This window comes from Enhydra lutris, unplaced genomic scaffold (assembly GCF_002288905.1).
Source record: "Enhydra lutris kenyoni isolate GAN:26980312 unplaced genomic scaffold, ASM228890v2 scaffoldscaffold17, whole genome shotgun sequence".
Taxonomy (NCBI): Eukaryota; Metazoa; Chordata; class Mammalia; order Carnivora; family Mustelidae; genus Enhydra; species Enhydra lutris.
In genome coordinates, this window is record NW_019154101.1 from 12,940,601 (window position 1) to 12,959,953 (window position 19,353).

The following is a 19,353-nucleotide window of genomic DNA, read 5'->3' on the forward strand; positions in this document are numbered from 1 at the left end:
TGATCTCTGTCTGTCAAATAAATAAATAAAATCTTAAAAAAAAAAAAACAAAAACCCACAATGGTGAATGGATGTCTATGCTTACTGAGCTCTCACTGTCTGCCAGGTCCTGTGCTAATATGCTGATATTAAATAAATCAATAGGATACTATCATTGACCACATTTGCAGAAATGACCGAAAGGAGATTTGACCAAACAACAGCAAAAAGTCTGGATTAAGTCCCAGCCCTGCCACTAAACTAGCTATGCAACATTGGGGAGCCACCGGGATTCTGGTTTCTCATTTGCATAAATGAGATAATAACACCTGTCCTACCTTCCTCAGAGCAGGGTGAGGGTCAAACGAAAGGATGAAATGATGTTTCTGACACGTGATAGGTATGCAACAAATGTTTAATAAAGGAGTGATACATATAAATGTGCTTTGCATATTTTATAGCAATACACATATAAAGATATGACTAATATTCTTTTTAAAATATATACCAAAGAGAAACATTAAATTTAGACAAATCAGTTATTCATCTTTGGAAGACTCTAAGCTACCATCCATGAGAACTTCTACCGGCAAGCCTGCCTTCCATGAAAGTGTCTCTGCTGTTATATGCCCATTTTCCTTATCAGGTGTTTCACAAATTTCCTGAAATTTCTGCATCAGATATATTATGATAAACAAGTAAAGCAGTATCTAAGAAATCTTTGATATGTGCTTTTGGAATAAATTATTCAGATTTATTTTAATGGTGCTATTCTAATCTCCAAAAGCATTAAAAGGGTCTTTTTTTTTTAATTAGTAGTTATTTATTCTAGGTCATAGAAAGTGAGGTTCTGCCTTTTGTAAAAGAGATTTTGACCCATGTACCTGTTTCTGGTGCTCGAAGTGACAGAGATGTTTTGGGGCCTTTTCCCCAGTACGTATAAGGAGTGACAGAGAGATTAAAGAAGGCAAAAGGCTCCAGACCTTCCACAGTAAATACAGGTGAAAGCTGTTGTTCACTAGCCAGGAACTAAAATATAAGAAAAAAAAAACACAACACATTATTTTCTTAGTGAGAGAATCATAAAATCCTTTATTCCTAATTAACTAAAATCCCCAAACTCTGGTTCACATGTAAAGTCAAAACCTGCAATTTTGGAAATGCTAATGTTGGTCAGTTCCATGTGGTTCCACACAGACCAGTTAAAATGTATCTAACAAACAAACTGTTACCACTAACCCCAAAATGGTCAGAGACTGGCTATAAACAAGGGCTCTCAGGAAAAATAACCAAATGTATGGGAACAACAAAGGAAATAGACGGGCTTGGCTAAATGGAAGAAGCACAAATCAGCGCAGGCAGGGCTGATGCAAATGGTACAGACTGCTTAAGAACTGGAAGCTACTAGAACCCACACTATACCTTAGATAGAGAACTGAATTCCACACTGTAGAAAATTACACCCCAGTCCACTGCTGGGGGAGCATTCCACAGGATTTGGAAACTTGAAGCATTCCCTTCGATCCTAAATGAAGACTCTTGAACAGAATCTGGGATAACCTTGGGGGTAATGGAAAAGTTGCCTATGGGATGAAAGAAAGAATAGAGGGGAAAAGAATTTAAGATTCTCAATCATCATAGAAAACATGGAAAAATAATGGAAGTTACTAATAATTGGTACCAAAATGAAATTTCCTTTCCTTTAATATATCCTGAAAATTTTCTTTACCTGTTACATGCTGCAAATTTGGTTAAGAGTGAATTGACCAATGGAAACTACTAAAGCCTTTTTCTTTTTAAGACATAATTTTTGGGCACCTAGGTGGCTCGGTTGGTTGAGCAACTGCCTTCGGCTCAGGTCATGATCCCAGAGTCGCAGGATCAAGTCCTGAGTAAGGCTCCCTGCTCCATGGGGAGTCTGCTTCTCCCTCTGACCTTCTCCCCTCTCATGCTCTCTCTCACTGTCTTTTCCTCAAATAAATAAATAAAACTTTTTTAAAAAAAGACATAATTCTTAAGAAAAAAAAATCCCAACCTAAACATTTATTTAATAAAAAATTTAGAGGGGAGTGGGTAAGCAGGAATAAAATCTTGTACCTGGCAGAGGCTTGAGGGAACTCTGAATAATTGTGAACTGATTAAATGGGGCTGGTTCCAAAACCGAAACACTGGCTCTCTGACCTATTTCCTGAGCTGTGATAATCTTAAGGCCATTGATCCAGAAGAGCCGACCACTATAGTACATCAGTGTGTTCTGGGAAATTTCTGAGGTACTCCAGGCTGCAAATTCTGTGATGTTGGTCTCCCCAGAGCTGCGAAGACATGAAACCAATTAGCATGTGTACCTAAAGTGAAGGGAAAAGGCTGGTACATGCCTTACGGGAGAGAATATGTGTTTGTGAGAGTGTGTGTTTGTGTATACAAAAACAAAAAGGAAATACTTTCCAACAATAATCATTGCTATCTTTAGTTCCATAGAAAATTGATTTTTTTGCATTTTTGTTCAAGTATACCTAAAGCAAATTTTCTAGGACTTTTCTCCTTAAAGTGATATTGCAATGGCAAGATGATACACAGGTTTTAACAAATACTTTCAATTCTTGGAAGTATTTGTTAAAATATTAACTGCTCAATATTAACTGCTTTTTCCTCATTGTGCCATGCCTCCTTCCTATAGTTGGTTAGTTGCCTTCCTTATTTGCCATTCATCATTCTAGCATGTTTGGTCCTTCACTTTATACTATTCACAATTGTTCTTCAGTGATACTCATTAAGCTCTTCAGCTTATTCAAAATGCTCCTTTTCAGACTGGGGGATTCAAGTTAACAGACTATTACTTAAACTGATTTTACAGTTTTTTTCTCAATGACAGAATTTTACAATTTTTATTTTAAAAATCTGCTTGATGGTTTCTCAAATTACTCCAGTTGCCTAGTACTCAATAAATAAAAACTATCTCAATGATGTTTAGCCTTTCAATGACGTTTTTTTCTTTTAATGATTTTTCTAAAGCTTTGTAGCATTGACATGCCCTTCTTTAGAAAGTATTGAAGTATGGTGTTTAAAATCAAAATACATACAAATTTTGATCTGTAAATTTCACAATACCTCCCTGACAAAACTGAAACTACCTAAGGGGACCATAGCTGGAAATTGGGAACCTTATAAAGAAGTATATTCACAAGGACTATTCTCATCATCTTTTTTCTAGTAAAATACTCTATTTATACCTACACAGTTATGAAAACAGTATCTGATTCGTTTTTTGGACTTTCACCCACTAGTCTAATTTTACACCTTGTTATTTTTATTTCTCATTAGAACTTTCCAGCAACCTTGTGTAATACATAAAACCAAATTCCAAATGGAAGGAACCTCACCAAGTGGGATGCATGGGGTCTAAAGAGGCCAGCCTTCTCTGGACCACCCACAGAGCTGCTGCAGCCTGTATCCTGTGAACTCATTTGTGTTAGTTTTGCTCACCAGGTTCTTTGTTTCAACATTTCCAAAATAATCCCCAGGACAGATTTCCCTGTCAGGTGAGACTAGATATCCCTCAGTTGCTACCGGCTTAGATTGCCCCTCATATCCAGCTGACGTCTCCTCCCCTGTAAAAATCTCCTGAGCTAACCAGGAAATTCTTGACCTCCAATGTTCACAGCACGACATCAGCAAAACCTCTTCACTTTCAGGAGGTCAGTATGGGGCTTCCTTCCACCTGAAATTTTAAACCCTTCAGTCTTCAGCAATAAGTGAAGCTGGATTTAAATCAAAGCTCAACAGGAAAGTCATAAAAAGACAAATTCTTCCATGATACTATGAAGTTGTGTATGGAGGTCAGCTGAGGCTACTAGGCTGAAGGTTCATTCATTTACTCATCCATGCAACAAATGTTCTGTGCCTAGTTCTGTGTTAGTCACCAAGAATGCAGTGGTAAATAAAACAAATACAATCCCCACCCTCACAGCATGCACAGGCTAGCAGAAAAGGCAGTCTGGTAGAAGATGATTAAACAACAGCCCTGCTGAACAGCACTGTAAGAAGAAAGGTGGAGTGGGTTCCTGAACAAGGAGACCTACTAGGGTCTGGTCAGAAAAAGCGTTTCTTAAAGAACAATGTTTAAACTGAGCCATGCAGACAGAATACCAGTTAACCAAAGGAACTGAGTCTGGGAACATATCAGACAAAGGGAACAGCAAGGGCGTTGGCTCCTTTGGAGTAACGTAATCAGTCCTGACATAACTAAATACATCTGAACTTTTGATAGAGGCACTCTCTTGAACTTCCAAGTCAGATATGTTGTTATACTTGTAACTGATTCATTCTCTTATAAACTGAAGAGAATGGACGGACATAGGAGAGGGAAGAGCAATTTCGAGAGTAGCTCCACTACGGTTGGTGAGTTCAGAATATACTGAGTCGCAGCCAACAGCTCATCTCATCTTTACTACAAGCCAGAGCTGTGACTGCCCAACATACTAGCCACAAACCACATGTGACTACTGAATACTGAATATGATGGAGGAACTGAATTTTTCATGTTATTTAACTTCAATTAATTTAGGTTAAGTTTTAAAACTAATATTTGACTCATATATTATGAATCATATGTTTGATTTATTAGAAAAATTTTAAGTATTTGAAAAACTTGGGCATATAAACCAACTTTTTCAACTGCAAATTTTATAAAATCTCAACACAGATCAAGTATTTCCTATGAAAACTTAATGTATGAGGTGAGATGTGCTGTATATGTAAAATGCACTCTGGATATTCAAGAACTAATATGAATTAATAATTTACCTGTATCTTTTTACTTTTTTCAATGAGTCAACCAGGAAATTTACAGTTACATATGTGGTTCATATTATATTTTTATTAGTGCTGAGCTAAACTAAAGAAAAGGAACTTAAAATGTAGAAGAAGGAATCTAGGCTATATATAAGAAAAAGTTCTTTACTTGTAAGACGTTCTGGAATCCCTCTCTTTCTGTACAACTTTTATTTCCTGATATGATAAAAAAGGCAAGACTTACTTGGAGGGCAAAAGTGCCTATCCATGGCCAAGCACTGCTGCACTTGATTGTGAAGGCATACACAGAAACATTATTAACCTTTAGATGAGGAAATGTATTTTTAAAGGAGAAACCTCCTTTCTCTACCTGTTCAGTGATATCAATTCTCTGGACGCTCAAGGAGCTGGGCTCTCATCAAAAACCAGCTAACCAGCCCTCCAGGATATACAGACACAGAATGAATCATAATCCTTAAGGACACTATCACTTTAAATATATTATCTTAGATTCTTTTGGCAATCAGATTACCAGTACCTTACATTTCCAAGGAAAGGAACAACCAGTTTTCTGTGGCTCACAGGCAGGATAAAAGCCAAAGCTGAATGCCATAGTAGATATGAAAAACTTGGTTACTCAGATTGTTGTGTATTTGCTTATACACACTATATGTTTGTATACATATTCAAATGTGTATATTCCTTTTTCATTGTCTCTATGATTAAGAGTTTTTCCAGTAACCAAAAAAAAATGAATCTTTTAATCTAAAAGTAGTCTTGTCATTGTCTTCATGTAGCAGTAGTTCTTTGCCTTTTTAAGATTAGGCTCCCAAATTGATGAAAAGCATGGATCCTCAAGTTCAGAGTACTCATACACATTCTGAAGCCCTCCAAACTCCCTGGGATCCAAGAACCCAATATTAGAAAACTCTACCCTAGAGCAGGTACATGCAAAAGAATGAAACTGGACCACTTTCTTACACCATACACAAATTCACAGTGGATTAAAGACCTAAATGTGAGACATAAAACCATAAAAATCCTAGAAAAGAGCACAAGCAGTAATTTCTCTGACATTGGCCATAGCAACATTTTTCTAGATATGTCTCCTGAGGTGAGGGAAATAAAAGCAAAAATAAATTATTGGGACTACATCAAAATAAAAAGCTTCTGCACAGTGAAGGAAATAATCAACAAAACTAAAAGACAACCTACTGAATGGGAGAAGATATTTGCAAATATTTATTTACCTAATTAAGGGTTAGTATCCAAAACATAAAAAGCTGATACAACTCAATACCTAAAACACAAATAATCTAGTTAAAAAATAGGCAGAAGACATGAACAGACATTTCTCCAAAGAAGACATACATATGGCCAACAGACACATGAAAAGGTGCTCAACATCACTTACCAGAGACACACAGATCAAAACTACAATGAGATATCACCTCACACTTATCAGAATGGCTAAAATAAAAAACACAAAGTGTTGGCAAGGACATTGGAAAAAAGGAACCCTCAGGCACTGTTAGTGGAAATGCAAACTAGTGCAGCCACTATGGAAAGCATATGGAGTTTCCTCAAAAAATTAAAAATAGAACTACTCTAAGATCCAATAATCGCACTACTGGGTATTTACCCAAAGAATAGAAAAACACTAATTCAAAAGGATATGTGCACCCCTATGTTTACTGCAGCATTATTTACAATAGCCAAATTATGAAAACAGTCCAAGCATCCATCAATAGTTGAATGGATAAAGAAGATACATATATCATGCAATATTATTCAGCCATAAAAGGAATTAAATCTTGCAACAACATGGATAGACCTAGAAAGCATAATGCTAAGCAAAATAAGTCAGTCAGAAAAAGACAAATACCATATAATCTCATTCATATTAAGGAATTTAAGAATTAAAACAAATGAACAAAGGGAAAAAAGAGAAAGTGAGAGAGACAAACCAAGGAACAGACTCCTAATTGTAGAGAACAAACTGATGGTTACCAGACAGAAAGTGTGTGGGGGGATAGGTGACATAGGTGATAGGGATTAAAGAGTATGCTTATCACCATGATAAAATTGTTACATCACTGTATTGCACACCTGAAACTAATATAACATTAATATGTTAACTATACTGGAATTAAAATTAAAAACCTAATAAAAATGAAAAAAAAGAGGGGCGCCTGGGTGGTTCAATGGGTTAAACCTCTACCTTTGGCTCGGGTCATGATCCCAGCAAGCCCCGCATCCAGGTTCTCTGCTCAGCGGGGAGCCTGCTTTCCCCTCTCTCTCTGACTGCCTCTCTGCTTACTTGTGATCTCACTCTGTCAAATAAATGAATAAAATCTTTAAAAAAATGAAAGAAAAGAAAAATAAATAAGAAAAGGTTTAATTCCCATTAAAAAATCTCTGCCCCAAAGCATTATCTTTTGTTTTACTTTAACCCTTTACTGACCATCTATTTATGCAAATTTGCACATCTCTGAGTGTTTTTTCAGCTATGGGAAAAAAAGATTTCTAAATTATCTAAATGCTGTTCTCTAATGGCTTAACATCCTTTATTTAAATTTGAGATCTATAACTTCTGCCTTGAAGTTAAAAAACTGTTGGCTGTTTATCAATTTTTTTTTAAGACAGGGAGACAGAGAACAGACAGAGAGAGAATTTCAAGAAGACTCCATGCCCAGAACAGAACCTCACACAGGGTTCAATCTCATGACCTGAGCCAAAATTAAAATTCATTCAACTGGGTGAGCCACCCAGGTTCCCCACTGTTGGCTGTTTAAACTAAAAATAGTAACAAACATGGATTTATGCTGGGGTAAAAGTAAAATATATGACAGCAAACACACAAAGGATAATAATTACAATACATTGTCATAATTTTTTTTAAGATTTTATTTATTTATTTGACAGACAGAGATCACAAGTAGGCAGAGAGGCAGAGAGAGAGGAGGAAGTAGGCTCTCCGCTGAGCAGAGAGCCCGATGTAGGGCTTGATCCCAGGACCCTGGGATCATGACCCGAGCCGAAGGCAGAGGCTTTAATCCACTGAGCCACCGAGGCGCCCCAGTCATAATTTTTTTTTTTTTAACTAGGTTCCATGCCCAGTGTGGAGTCCAGTGCAGGGCTTGATCTCACAACCCTGGGATCAAGACCTGAGCTGAGATCAAGAGTCCGATGCTCAACCAACTGAGCCACCAAGGATCCCTTGTCTTAAAATTTTTAATACATGAAATAAAATTATTTTGAATATTGACTATGATAAAGTGAAGGTTTCAGTAAAAAATGAATATTGTATTCCCTAAAGCAACTTAAAAAAAATAAGTAGACATAATTAAAATGTCATGAGAGGAGATAAAATGCAATACTAAAAATGATTTTATTCACCCTCAAAAATGGAAATAAATAGATGCAGCAAAGAACTGATGAGACAAACGGAAGTCAAACATCAAGATGATAAATTTTAACCCAAATATATTAATTATATTAAATGTAAATGAAGCAACATCCAATTAAAAGACAGAAATCATCAGACTGCATAAGAAAACAAAACCCTTTATGTTGTTTACAAGAAACATATTTTAAACATAAAGACAAAAGCTGAATGAAAGTAAAGGGATGGATAGAGATGTACCATATAAGCACTAAGCTTAAGAAAGCTGCTGAGCTATAGCGATTATCAGAAAAGGTGTTCCCTAAGATGAAGAGTAATACTATAGATTAATGAGGGTATTTTATCCTGATAAAAGGCAATATATCAAGAAAACTTCTGGGAGGAGTCAAGATGGCAGAGAAGTAGCAGGCTGAGACTACTTCAGGTAGCGGGAGATCAGCTAGATAGCTTATCTAAAGATTGCAAACACCTACAAATCCAACGCGAGATCGAAGAGAAGAAGAACAGCAACTCTAGAAACAGAAAATCAACCACTTTCTGAAAGGTAGGACTGGCGGAGAAGTGAATCCAAAGCGACGGGAAGATAGACCACGGTGGGGGCGGGGGCCTCCCGGCAAGCGGCAGAGCAACGGAGCACAAAATTGGGACTTTTAAAAGTCTGTTCCACTGAGGGACATCGCTCCAGAGGCTTAACCGGGGTGAAGCCCGCGCGGGGTTAGCGTGGCCTCAGGTCCCGCAGGGCCACAGAAGGATCGGGGGTGTCTGAGTGTCGCAGAGCTTACAGGTATTAGAACGGGGAAGCCGGCTACAGAGACAGAGCCGAGGAGTGACCTCTAAGCTCGGGGTTACCCTAAAGCAGTCGCAGGCTCGGTCAGCTCGGAGCGCGGCCGGAGGCAGGGTGACGGGAGTAATTGGGCGCTGTTCTCTGAGGGCGCACTGAGGAGTGGGGCCCTGGGCTCTCGGCTCCTCCGGGCCGGAGAACGGGAGGCCGCCATCTTCATTCCCGCCCTCCGGAACTCTACGGAAAGCGCTCAGGGAACAAAAGCTCCCGAAAGCAAACCCGAGCGATTACTCAGACTGGCCCCGGGTAAGAGCGGTGCAACTCCGCCTGGGGCGAAGACACTTGAGAATCACTACAACAGGCCCCTCCCCCAGAAGATCAACAAGAAACCCAGCCAGGACCAAGTTCACCTACCAAGGAGTGCAGTTTCAATACCAAGGAGAGCAGCGGAATTCCAGAGGAGGAGAAAGCAAAGCACGGAACTCATGGCTTTCTCCCCATGATTCTTTAGCCTTCCAGTTGATTTAATTTTTTATTCTTTTTCAATTTTTTTTTGCTCTTCTTCTAAATTTTTTTAGGGTAAACCCTTTTCTTTTTAACGTTTTTAACGTTTTTTAACTAGTTTATCTAATATATATATATTTTTTTCCTTTTTATATTTTTTCTTTATTGGTTTTCTTTTTCTAATAGTTTTTTTTTTTTTTTGAACCTCTTTTTGTCCCCCTTCTCCCCCCTCACGATTTGGGATCTCTTCTGATTTGCTAAAGCATATTTTCCTGGGGTTGTTGCCACCCTTTTAGTATTTTACTTGCTCCTTCATATACTATTATCTGGACAAAATGACAAGGCGGAAAAATTCACCACAAAAAAAAGAACAAGAGGCAGGACCAAAGGCTAGGGACCTAATCAATACAGACATTGGTAATATGTCAGATCTAGAGTTCAGAATGACGATTCTCAAGGTTCTAGCCGGGCTCGAAAAAGGCATGGAAGATATTAGAGAAACTCTCTTGGAAGATATAAAAGCCCTTTCTGGAGAAATAAAAGAACTAAAATCTGACCAAGTTGAAATCAAAAAAGCTATTAATGAGGTGCAATAAAAAATGGAGGCTCTCACTGCTAGGATAAATGAAGCAGAAGAAAGAATTAGCGATATAGAAGACCAAATGACAGAGAAGAAAGAAGCTGAGCAAAAGAGGGACAAACAGCTACTGGACCATGAGGGGAGAATTCGAGAGATAAGTGACACCATAAGATGAAACAACATTAGAATAATTGGGATTCCAGAAGAAGAAGAAAGAGAGAGGGGAGCAGAAGGTATATTGGAGAGAATTATTGGAGAGAATTTCCCCAATATGGCAAAGGGAACAAGCATCAAAATCCAGGAGGTTCAGAGAACCCCCCTCAAAATCAATAAGAATAGGTCCACACCCCATCACCTAATAGTAAAATTTACAAGTCTTAGCTACAAAGAGAAAATCCTGAAAGCAGCCCGGGAAAAGAAGTCTGTAACATAAAACAGTAAAAATATTAGATTGGCAGCAGATTTATCCACAGAGACCTGGCAGGCCAGAAAGAGCTGGCATGATATATTCAGAGCACTAAATGAGAAAAACATGCAGCCAAGAATACTATATCCAGCTAGGCTATCATTGAAAATAGAAGGAGAGATTAAAAGCTTCCAGGACAAACAAAAACTGAAAGAATTTGCAAATACCAAACCAGCTCTACAGGAAATATTGAAAGGGGTCCTCTAAGCAAAGAGAGACCCTAAAAGTAGTAGATCAGAAAGGAACAGAGACAATATACAATAACAGTCACCTTACAGGCAATATAATGGCACTAAATTAATATCTCTCAATAGTTACCCTGAATGTTAATGGGCTAAATGCCCCAATCAAAAGACACAGGGTATCAGAATGGATAAAAAAACAAAACCCATCTATATGTTGCCTACAAGAAACTCATCTTAAACCTGAAGACACCTCCAGATTTAAAGTGAGGGGGTGGAAAAGAATTGACCATGCTAATGGACATCAGAAGAAAGCAGGAGTGGCAATCCTTATATCAGATCAATTAGATTTAAGCCAAAGACTATAATAAGAGATGAAGAAGGACACTATATCATACTCAAAGGATCTGTCCAACAAGAAGATCTAACAATTTTAAATATCTATGCCACAAACATGGGAGCAGCCAACTATATAAACCAATTAATAACAAAATCAAAGAAACACATCGACAATAATACAATAATAGTAGGGGACTTTAACACTCCCCTCACTGAAATGGACAGATCATCCAAGCAAAAGATCAACAAGGAAATCAAGGCCTTAAATGACACACTGGACCAGATGGACTTCACAGATATATTCAGAACCTTTCATCCCAAAGCGACAGAATACACATTCTTCTCTAGTGCACATGGAACATTCTCCAGAATAGATCACATCCTCGGTCCTAAATCAGGTCTCAACCGGTATCAAAAGATTGGAATCATTCCCTGCATATTTTCAGACCACAATGCTCTGAAGCTAGAACTCAATCACAAGAGGAAATTTGGAAAGAACCCAAACACATGGAGACTAAACAGCATCCTTCTAAAGAATGAATGGGTCAACCAGGAAATTAAAGAAGAATTGAAAAAATTCATGGAAACAAATGATAATGAAAACACAACGGTTCAGAATCTGTGGGACACAACAAAGGCAGTCCTGAGAGGAAAATATACAGCGGTACAAGCCTTTCTCAAGAAACAAGAAAGGTCTCAGGTACACAACCTAACCCTACACCTAAAAGAGCTAGATAAAGAACAAGAAAGAAACCCTAAACCCAGCAGGAGAAGAGAAATCATAAAGATCAGAGCAGAAATCAATGAAATAGAAACAAAAAAAAAAAAAAAAAACAAATCAACGAAACTAGGAGCTGGTTCTTTGAAAGAATTAATAAAATTGATAAACCCCTGGCCAGACTTATCAAAAAGAAAAGAGAAAGGACCCAAATAAATAAAATCAGGAATGAAAGAGGAGAGATCACAACTAACAACAAAGAAATACAGACAATTATAAGAACATACTATGAGCAACTCTACGCCAACAAATTGGACAATCTGGAAGAAATGGATGCATTCCTAGAGACATATAAACTACCACAACTGAACCAGGAAGAAATAGAAAGCCTGAACAGACCCATAACCAGTAAGGAGATTGAAACAGTCATCAAAAATCTCCAAACAAACAAAAGCCCAGGGCCAGACGGCTTCCCGGGGGAATTCTACCAAACATTTAAAGAAGAACTAATTCCTATTCTCCTGAAACTGTTCCAAAAAATAGAAATGGAAGGAAAACTTCCAAACTCATTTTATGAGGCCAGCATCACCTTGATCCCAAAACCAAACAAGGATCCCATCAAAAAAGAGAACTACAGACCAATATCCTTGATGAACACAGATGCAAAAATTCTCGCCAAAATACTAGCCAATAGGATTCAACAGTACATTAAAAGGATTATTCACCACGACCAAGTGGGATTTATTGCAGGGCTGCAAGGTTGGTTCAACATCCGCAAATCAACCAATGTGATACAACACATTAATAAAAGAAAGAACAAGAACCATATGATACTCTCCATAGATGCTGAAAAAGCATTTGACAAAGTACAGCATCCCTTCCTGATCAAAACTCTTCAAAGTGTCAGGATAGAGAGCACATACCTCAATATTATCAAAGCCATCTATGAAAAACCCACCGCAAATATCATTCTCAATGGAGAAAAACTGAAAGCTTTTCCACTAAGGTCAGGAACACAGCAGGGATGTCCGTTATCACCACTGCTATTCAACATAGTACTAGAAGTCCTAGCCTCAGCAATCAGACAACAAAAGGAAATTAAAGGCATCCAAATCGGCAAAGAAGAAGTCAAACTATCACTCTTCACAGATGATATGATAATATATGTGGAAAACCCAAAAGACTCCACTCCAAAACTGCTAGAACTTGTCCAGGAATTCAGTAAAGTGTCAGGATATAAAATCAATGCACAGAAATCAGTTGCATTTCTCTACACCAACAACAAGACAGAAGAAAGAGAAATTAAGGAGTCAATCCCATTTACAATTGCACCCAAAACTATAAGATACCTAAGAATAAACCTAACCAAAGAGACTAAGAATCTATACACAGAAAACTATAAAGTACTCATGAAAGAAATTGAGGAAGACACAAAGAAATGGAAAAATGTTCCATGCTCCTGGATTGGAAGAATAAATATTGTGAAAATGTCTATGCTACCTAAAGCAATCTACACATTTAATGCAATTCCTGTCAAAGTACTATCCATTTTTTTCAAAGAAATGGAACAAATAATCCTAAAATTTATATGGAACCAGAAAAGACTTCGAATAGCCAAAGGAATATTGAAAAAGAAAGCCAAAGTTGGTGGCATCACAATTCCGGACTTCAAGCTCTATTACAAAGCTGTCATCATCAAGACAGCATGGTACTGGCACAAAAACAGACACATAGATCAATGGAACAGAATAGAGAGCCCAGAAATAGACCCTCAACTCTATGGTCAACTAATCTTCGACAAAACAGGAAAGAATGTCCAATGGAAAAAAGACAGCCTCTTCAATAAATGGTGTTGGGAAAATTGGACAGCCACATGCAGAAAAATGAAATTGGATCATTTCCTTACACCACACACAAAAATAGACTCAAAATGGATGAAGGATCTCAATGTGAGAAAGGAATCCATCAAAATCCTTGAGGAGAACACAGCCAGCAACCTCTTCGACCTCAGCCGCAGCAACATCTTCCTAGGAACATCGCCAAAGGCAAGGGAAGCGAGGGCAAAAATGAACTATTGGGATTTTATCAAGATCCAAAGCTTTTGCACAGCAAAGGAAACAGTTAACAAAACCAAAAGACAACTGACAGAATGGGAGAAGATATTTGCAAACGACATATCGGATAAAGGGCTAGTGTCCAAAATCTATAAAGAACTTAGCAAACTCAACACCCAAAGAACAAATAATCCAATCAAGAAATGGGCAGAAGACATGAACAGACATTTCTGCAAAGAAGACATCCAGATGGCCAACAGACACATGAAAAAGTGCTCCATATCACTCGACATCAGGGAAATACAAATCAAAACCACAATGAGGTATCACCTCACACCAGTCAGAATGGCTAAAATTAACAAGTCAGGAAATGACAGATGCTGGCGAGGATGCGGAGAAAGGGGAACCCTCCTACACTGTTGGTGGGAATGCAAGCTGGTGCAACCACTCTGGAAAACAGCATGGAGGTTCCTCAAAATGTTGAAACTAGAACTACCCTATGACCCAGCAATTGCACTGCTGGGTATTTACCCTAAAGATACAAACGTAGTGATCTGAAGGGGCACGTGCACCCGAATGTTTATAGCAGCAATGTCTACAATAGCCAAACTATGGAAAGAACCTAGATGTCCATCAACAGACGAATGGATAAAGAAGATGTGGTATATATACACAACGGAATACTATGCAGCCATCAAAAGAAATGAAATCTTGCCATTTGCACTGGATGGAACTAGAGGGTATCATGCTTAGCAAAATAAGTCAATCGGAGAAAGACAACTATCATATGATCTCCCTGATATGAGGGAGAGGAGATGCAACATGGGGGGTTAAGGGGGTAGGAGAAGAGTAAATGAAACAAGATGGGATTGGGAGGGAGACAAACCATAAGTGACTCTTAATCTCACAAAACAAACTGAGGGTTGATGGGGGGAGGGGTTTGGGAGAGGGGGGTGGGGTTATGGACATTGGGGAGGGTATGTGCTATGGTGAGTGCTGTGAAATGTGTAAACCTGGCGATTCACAGACCTGTACCCCTGGGGATAAAAATATATTATATGTTTATAAAAAATAAAATTTAATAAAAAAAAGGCAATATAATCAAGTATATAAATAACAATATAAACACAAAGCACCCAGACACATAACTTAAAGAGAACTACAGGCAAATCTACATAGTTGAAGGCTGTAACACCTCTTTCTCAGTGACAAATAATACAAGTAGACACAAATATTTTAACTATGCTGTCAACCAATTTATGTACTTGACAGTTATAGACTACTATACCAATCAAAAGTGGAATAAATATTCTTCTTTAGTACACGTGGAACATTCACAATGACATACCCAATGGTGGGCCATAAAATAAGCCTAAATAAATGTCAAAAGACTAAAATTATATGGAGTATGTTCTTTGGCCACAATGACATTAAATTAGAAATTAATAGAAATAATACCTAAATAATCCCAAAATACCTGAAAACTAAGCAACATACATTTTAAAAATACATGGGTCAGAGAAGACTAATAAGGGAAATTAGAAAATATTTTGAAATCAATGATAATGAAACACAGCATACTAAAATTTATAGAATACAACTAACATGGTCTTTAAAACAAACTCACTGCTTTAAATGTCAATATTATAAAAATATTAGTGGAATGATTTGAACACAATGACTTCTCCTTTCATCTTAAAAAACTGGAAGTATAAGAGGAAGTTATACCTAAAATAAGTAAAAGAGAAAACAGAAAAATAATACTGGAAAGGAGTGAAATAGAAAAAGGGAAAAACATAGAGAAAAATCAACATAACTAGAAGATAGTTCTTTAAAAAGATTGATAAATTTGATAAACCCTTAAGAGGAGTGATCAAGAAAAAAAAGTACAAATATCAGAGCTATAGGAGGACATCACTACAGACCTTATAAACATTAAAGTGATAACATGGGACTATTACTAAATTTAATTTAACAACTCATTCAAAATGGATAAATTCCTTAACAGATATGAATTATCAAAATTGATTCAAGAGGAAATAAAAATTTAAATAACCCTATATTCTTAAAATATATTAAATTTATAATCAAACAATTTTCCACAAAGAGAACTCCAGGCTCAGATGAATTTATTGGTGGATGCTATCAAAACTTAAAGAGGAATTAATATCAATGCTATAGAAACATTCAGAAAATTGAGGGAGAGGGAATGCTTCCTAATTCATTTGAAAAGACTACTATAACCCTTGCTAAAGCTTTCTACATGAAACCAGAATAAAAAAATAAAAATTTTTTTTATTAATTTCTCTATACTAGCAATAAGAATTTAGAAAATGCAATTTTTATAAAAACACCACTTACAAAGCACAAAAAAATCAGATATTTAAGGATTAATTAATGAAAGATACACAAAACTTCTACACTTCTACACAGAAAACTATAAAACACTGCTGAAAGAAATTAAAGAAAACCTAAATAAATGGTGAGAGGCATCATTTTCATTGACTGGAAGACTCAATATTTTTGATGTCCATTGTCCCTAAACTGATAAGAGATTTAAAATACTAGCAGGCTAGAGGCACCTGGGTGGCTCAGTTGGTTAAGCAACCGACTGTTGGTTTGGGCTTAGGTCATGATTTCAGAGTTTGAGATCAAGCCCCATAGCAGGCTCTGTGCTCAGTCCAGAGTCTGCTTAAGATTCACTCCCTCTCCTTCTGCCTCTCCCCCTACTTTTATGCACTCTAAATAAATAAATAATAAAATCTGTTTTAAAAATTCCAACAGGCTTTATTTTAGATATTAGTGAGATTATTTTTAAATTTGTTTGGAAAGGCAAAGGATGAAGAATAGCCAAAACAAAAATATTAAAAAAGAAAAACAAATTAAGGACTTAATATTAACTTTGTTTTTTTTTAAATTTATAGTAATCAAGAAAATGTAGTATCCACATGAGACTAGACAAATTATCAAAGGAACAGAATAGAGTCCAAAAATAGACCCAAATATACTCAGTCAAATAATTTTGAACAAGGACACCAAAACAATTAAATAATGAAAGGCAAATCCTTTTAACAAATGGTACTGAAGGGGCACCCAGGTAGCTCAGTTGGTTAAGCATCTGACTCTTGATTGTGGCTCAGGTCATGATCTCAGGGTCATGAGATAGAGCCCTGTGTCAGGTCTACACTGCGCATGGAGCTTGCTTAAGATTCTCTTTCTCTCTGGGGCACCTGCATGGTTCAGTCGGTTAAGCATCTACCTTGGCTCAGGTTATGATCCCAGGGTATCTCAGTGTCCTGGGATAGAGCCCTGAGTAGAGCTCCTGGTTCAGCAAAGTGTGTTTCTAGCTCTCCCTCTGCTCCTCCTGACCTCCTTGCTTGTGTGCTCTTTCTCTCTCAAAGAGATAAATAAAGTCTTTAAGGGATGCCTGGGTGACTCAGTTAGGTTTCTGCCCTGGGCTCAAGTCATGATCCCAGGGTCCTGGGATTGAGTCCCATGTTGAGGGGGGGATCCATGTTCAGCAGGGAGCCTGCTTCTTCCTCTCCCTCTGCCTGCCCCTCCCCCTGTTGTGTGAAAGCTCTCTCTCTCGCTCTCTGACAAATAAATAAACCTTTTAAATAAATAAAGTCTTTAAAAAAAATTTCTCCCATTCCCTCTGCCCCTCCCCCTACTCTTGCTCTCCCTTTCTAACGAAGAAAAACAAATGGTACTAGAACAATTGGATATTCATATAAAAAAGAAACATCTAAAAACCAGTATCTAAAAGTCATATCTAAAAAACAATTTTGGATGGGTCATATATTTTAAATATGGAAGCTAAAACAATTTAAAAAGCATTATAAAAAACCTTCACAACCTTGGGATAGACAAAGATTTCTTACAGAGGTCACTGAAAACACAAACCATAAAATAATTGATAAATTGAGTAAGTAAAAATTAAAACTCCTGCTCACCAAAACACACTACCAACAAATATATAGATAAGTCAAATACTGGGAGAAAATATTCACAACACATATATTTAACAAAGGACTTACATACAGAACACGTAAATATCTCCTGCATCTCAAAAATGAAAAGCTATATAGTCAATTAGTGAAAAAAATATTTGAATGGCCACATCATGAAACAAGACAGAGGATCATAGGGGAAGGGAGGGAAAAATGAAACAAGATGAAACCAGAGAGGGAGACAAACCATAAGAGACTCTGAATCTCAGGAAACAAACTGAGGGTTGCTGGAGGGGGAGGTAGGTGGGAGTAATGGGGTTACTGGGGGATGGATATTGGGGAGGGTATGTGCTATGGTGAGTGCTGTGAATTGTGTAAGACTGATGATTCCCAGACCTGTATACTCCTGAAACAAATAATACATTATATGTTAATAAAAAGATGATATATAAATAGTCAATAACAAACTAAAAAGTAGTCAAAACTGTTTTTGTCATTATCAGCTGTAAATTAAAAAGCACAATGATATACTGCTACATACCACAGTGAATGGTGAAATTTAAAAGATTGCCAAAGGGTGCCTGGGTGGCTCAGTGGGTTAAGCCTCTGCTTTCGGCTGGGGTCATGATCTCAGGGTCCTGGGATTGAGGGGAGCCTGCTTCCTCCTCTCTCTGCCTGCCTCTCTGCCTACTAGTGATCTCCCTCTCTCTGTCAAATAAATAAATAAAATCTTAAATAAAATAAAAGATTGCAAAGCCGACTTTTGGGAGGATGTGGAAGAACCAGAACTTTGATACATCTCTGGCGGGGAGGGGGGGGATGTAAAATGGTATAAACCCGTTGAAAACCAGATAATTTCTGCCTAACTCTATCATATACACTCTGCCTTGTTAAGAAAACAAAAAAACACTTCCATCCATTTCTGGGCTCTCGAGAAGCATCCTTCTCAGTGTCTCCACTGTACTCTCTTTCTGCCCCATCATAGGATTCACCATATTCCACTGTATTTGTTTACAAACCTATCTTTCCCCACAACCACAATGCCTGCAAAAATAGTGGATAATTCATAAATGTTTATTGGGAGAATAAATGAATTCTTGTGCATTATCACATAACTGAGGTCAAGTAAGTTCGTTCTCATTCTGAACCAATTGTTTTCAAGGAGATTATTTACCTCTGCCCCCGAAGAACAGCTGCATACAGGTGAATACATTGACTGTCTTGAACCAACCAATACAGGAGCCCATCGCTAAGGTCTAAAGTTAGAGCAATTACCTAAATAGAAAACAAGGTGAGAAAATGAATCAAATACATGTTTGGAGGATACCTTTGCGAATAAGTCATACTTAAACTATAGATTTCTCTTTAACATCCTCTTTGGAATAATAAACTCAGTAATTTTTACCTTTCATTGAATATAAAAATTACATGAGTGTGCCTCGTTCTATGCAATTTGGATATAGACACTAGTTTCCTAAAAACCCTCAAAATGCAGAGACTTCTATAAATTCAGCACTGGTGGTTCTCAAAGTATGATTCTTGGACCCACAACATCAGCATCACTTGGAAACTTATCATAAATTCTCAGCCACACTTCAGGTCC

General features: G+C 37.4%; 1 protein-coding gene across 1 annotated transcript in view; it reads right to left on the reverse strand.

The window, feature by feature from the left end:
* Positions 1–19,353, reverse strand: part of LOC111147671 (ROS proto-oncogene 1, receptor tyrosine kinase) — a 123,896-nt gene that overhangs the window by 64,167 nt on the left and 40,376 nt on the right. Inside the window, 4 exon segments of the mRNA XM_022503877.1 lie at positions 864–1,008; positions 1,402–1,562; positions 2,077–2,291; positions 18,925–19,025. Of these exon segments, the coding sequence (XP_022359585.1) occupies positions 864–1,008; positions 1,402–1,562; positions 2,077–2,291; positions 18,925–19,025 (622 nt within the window).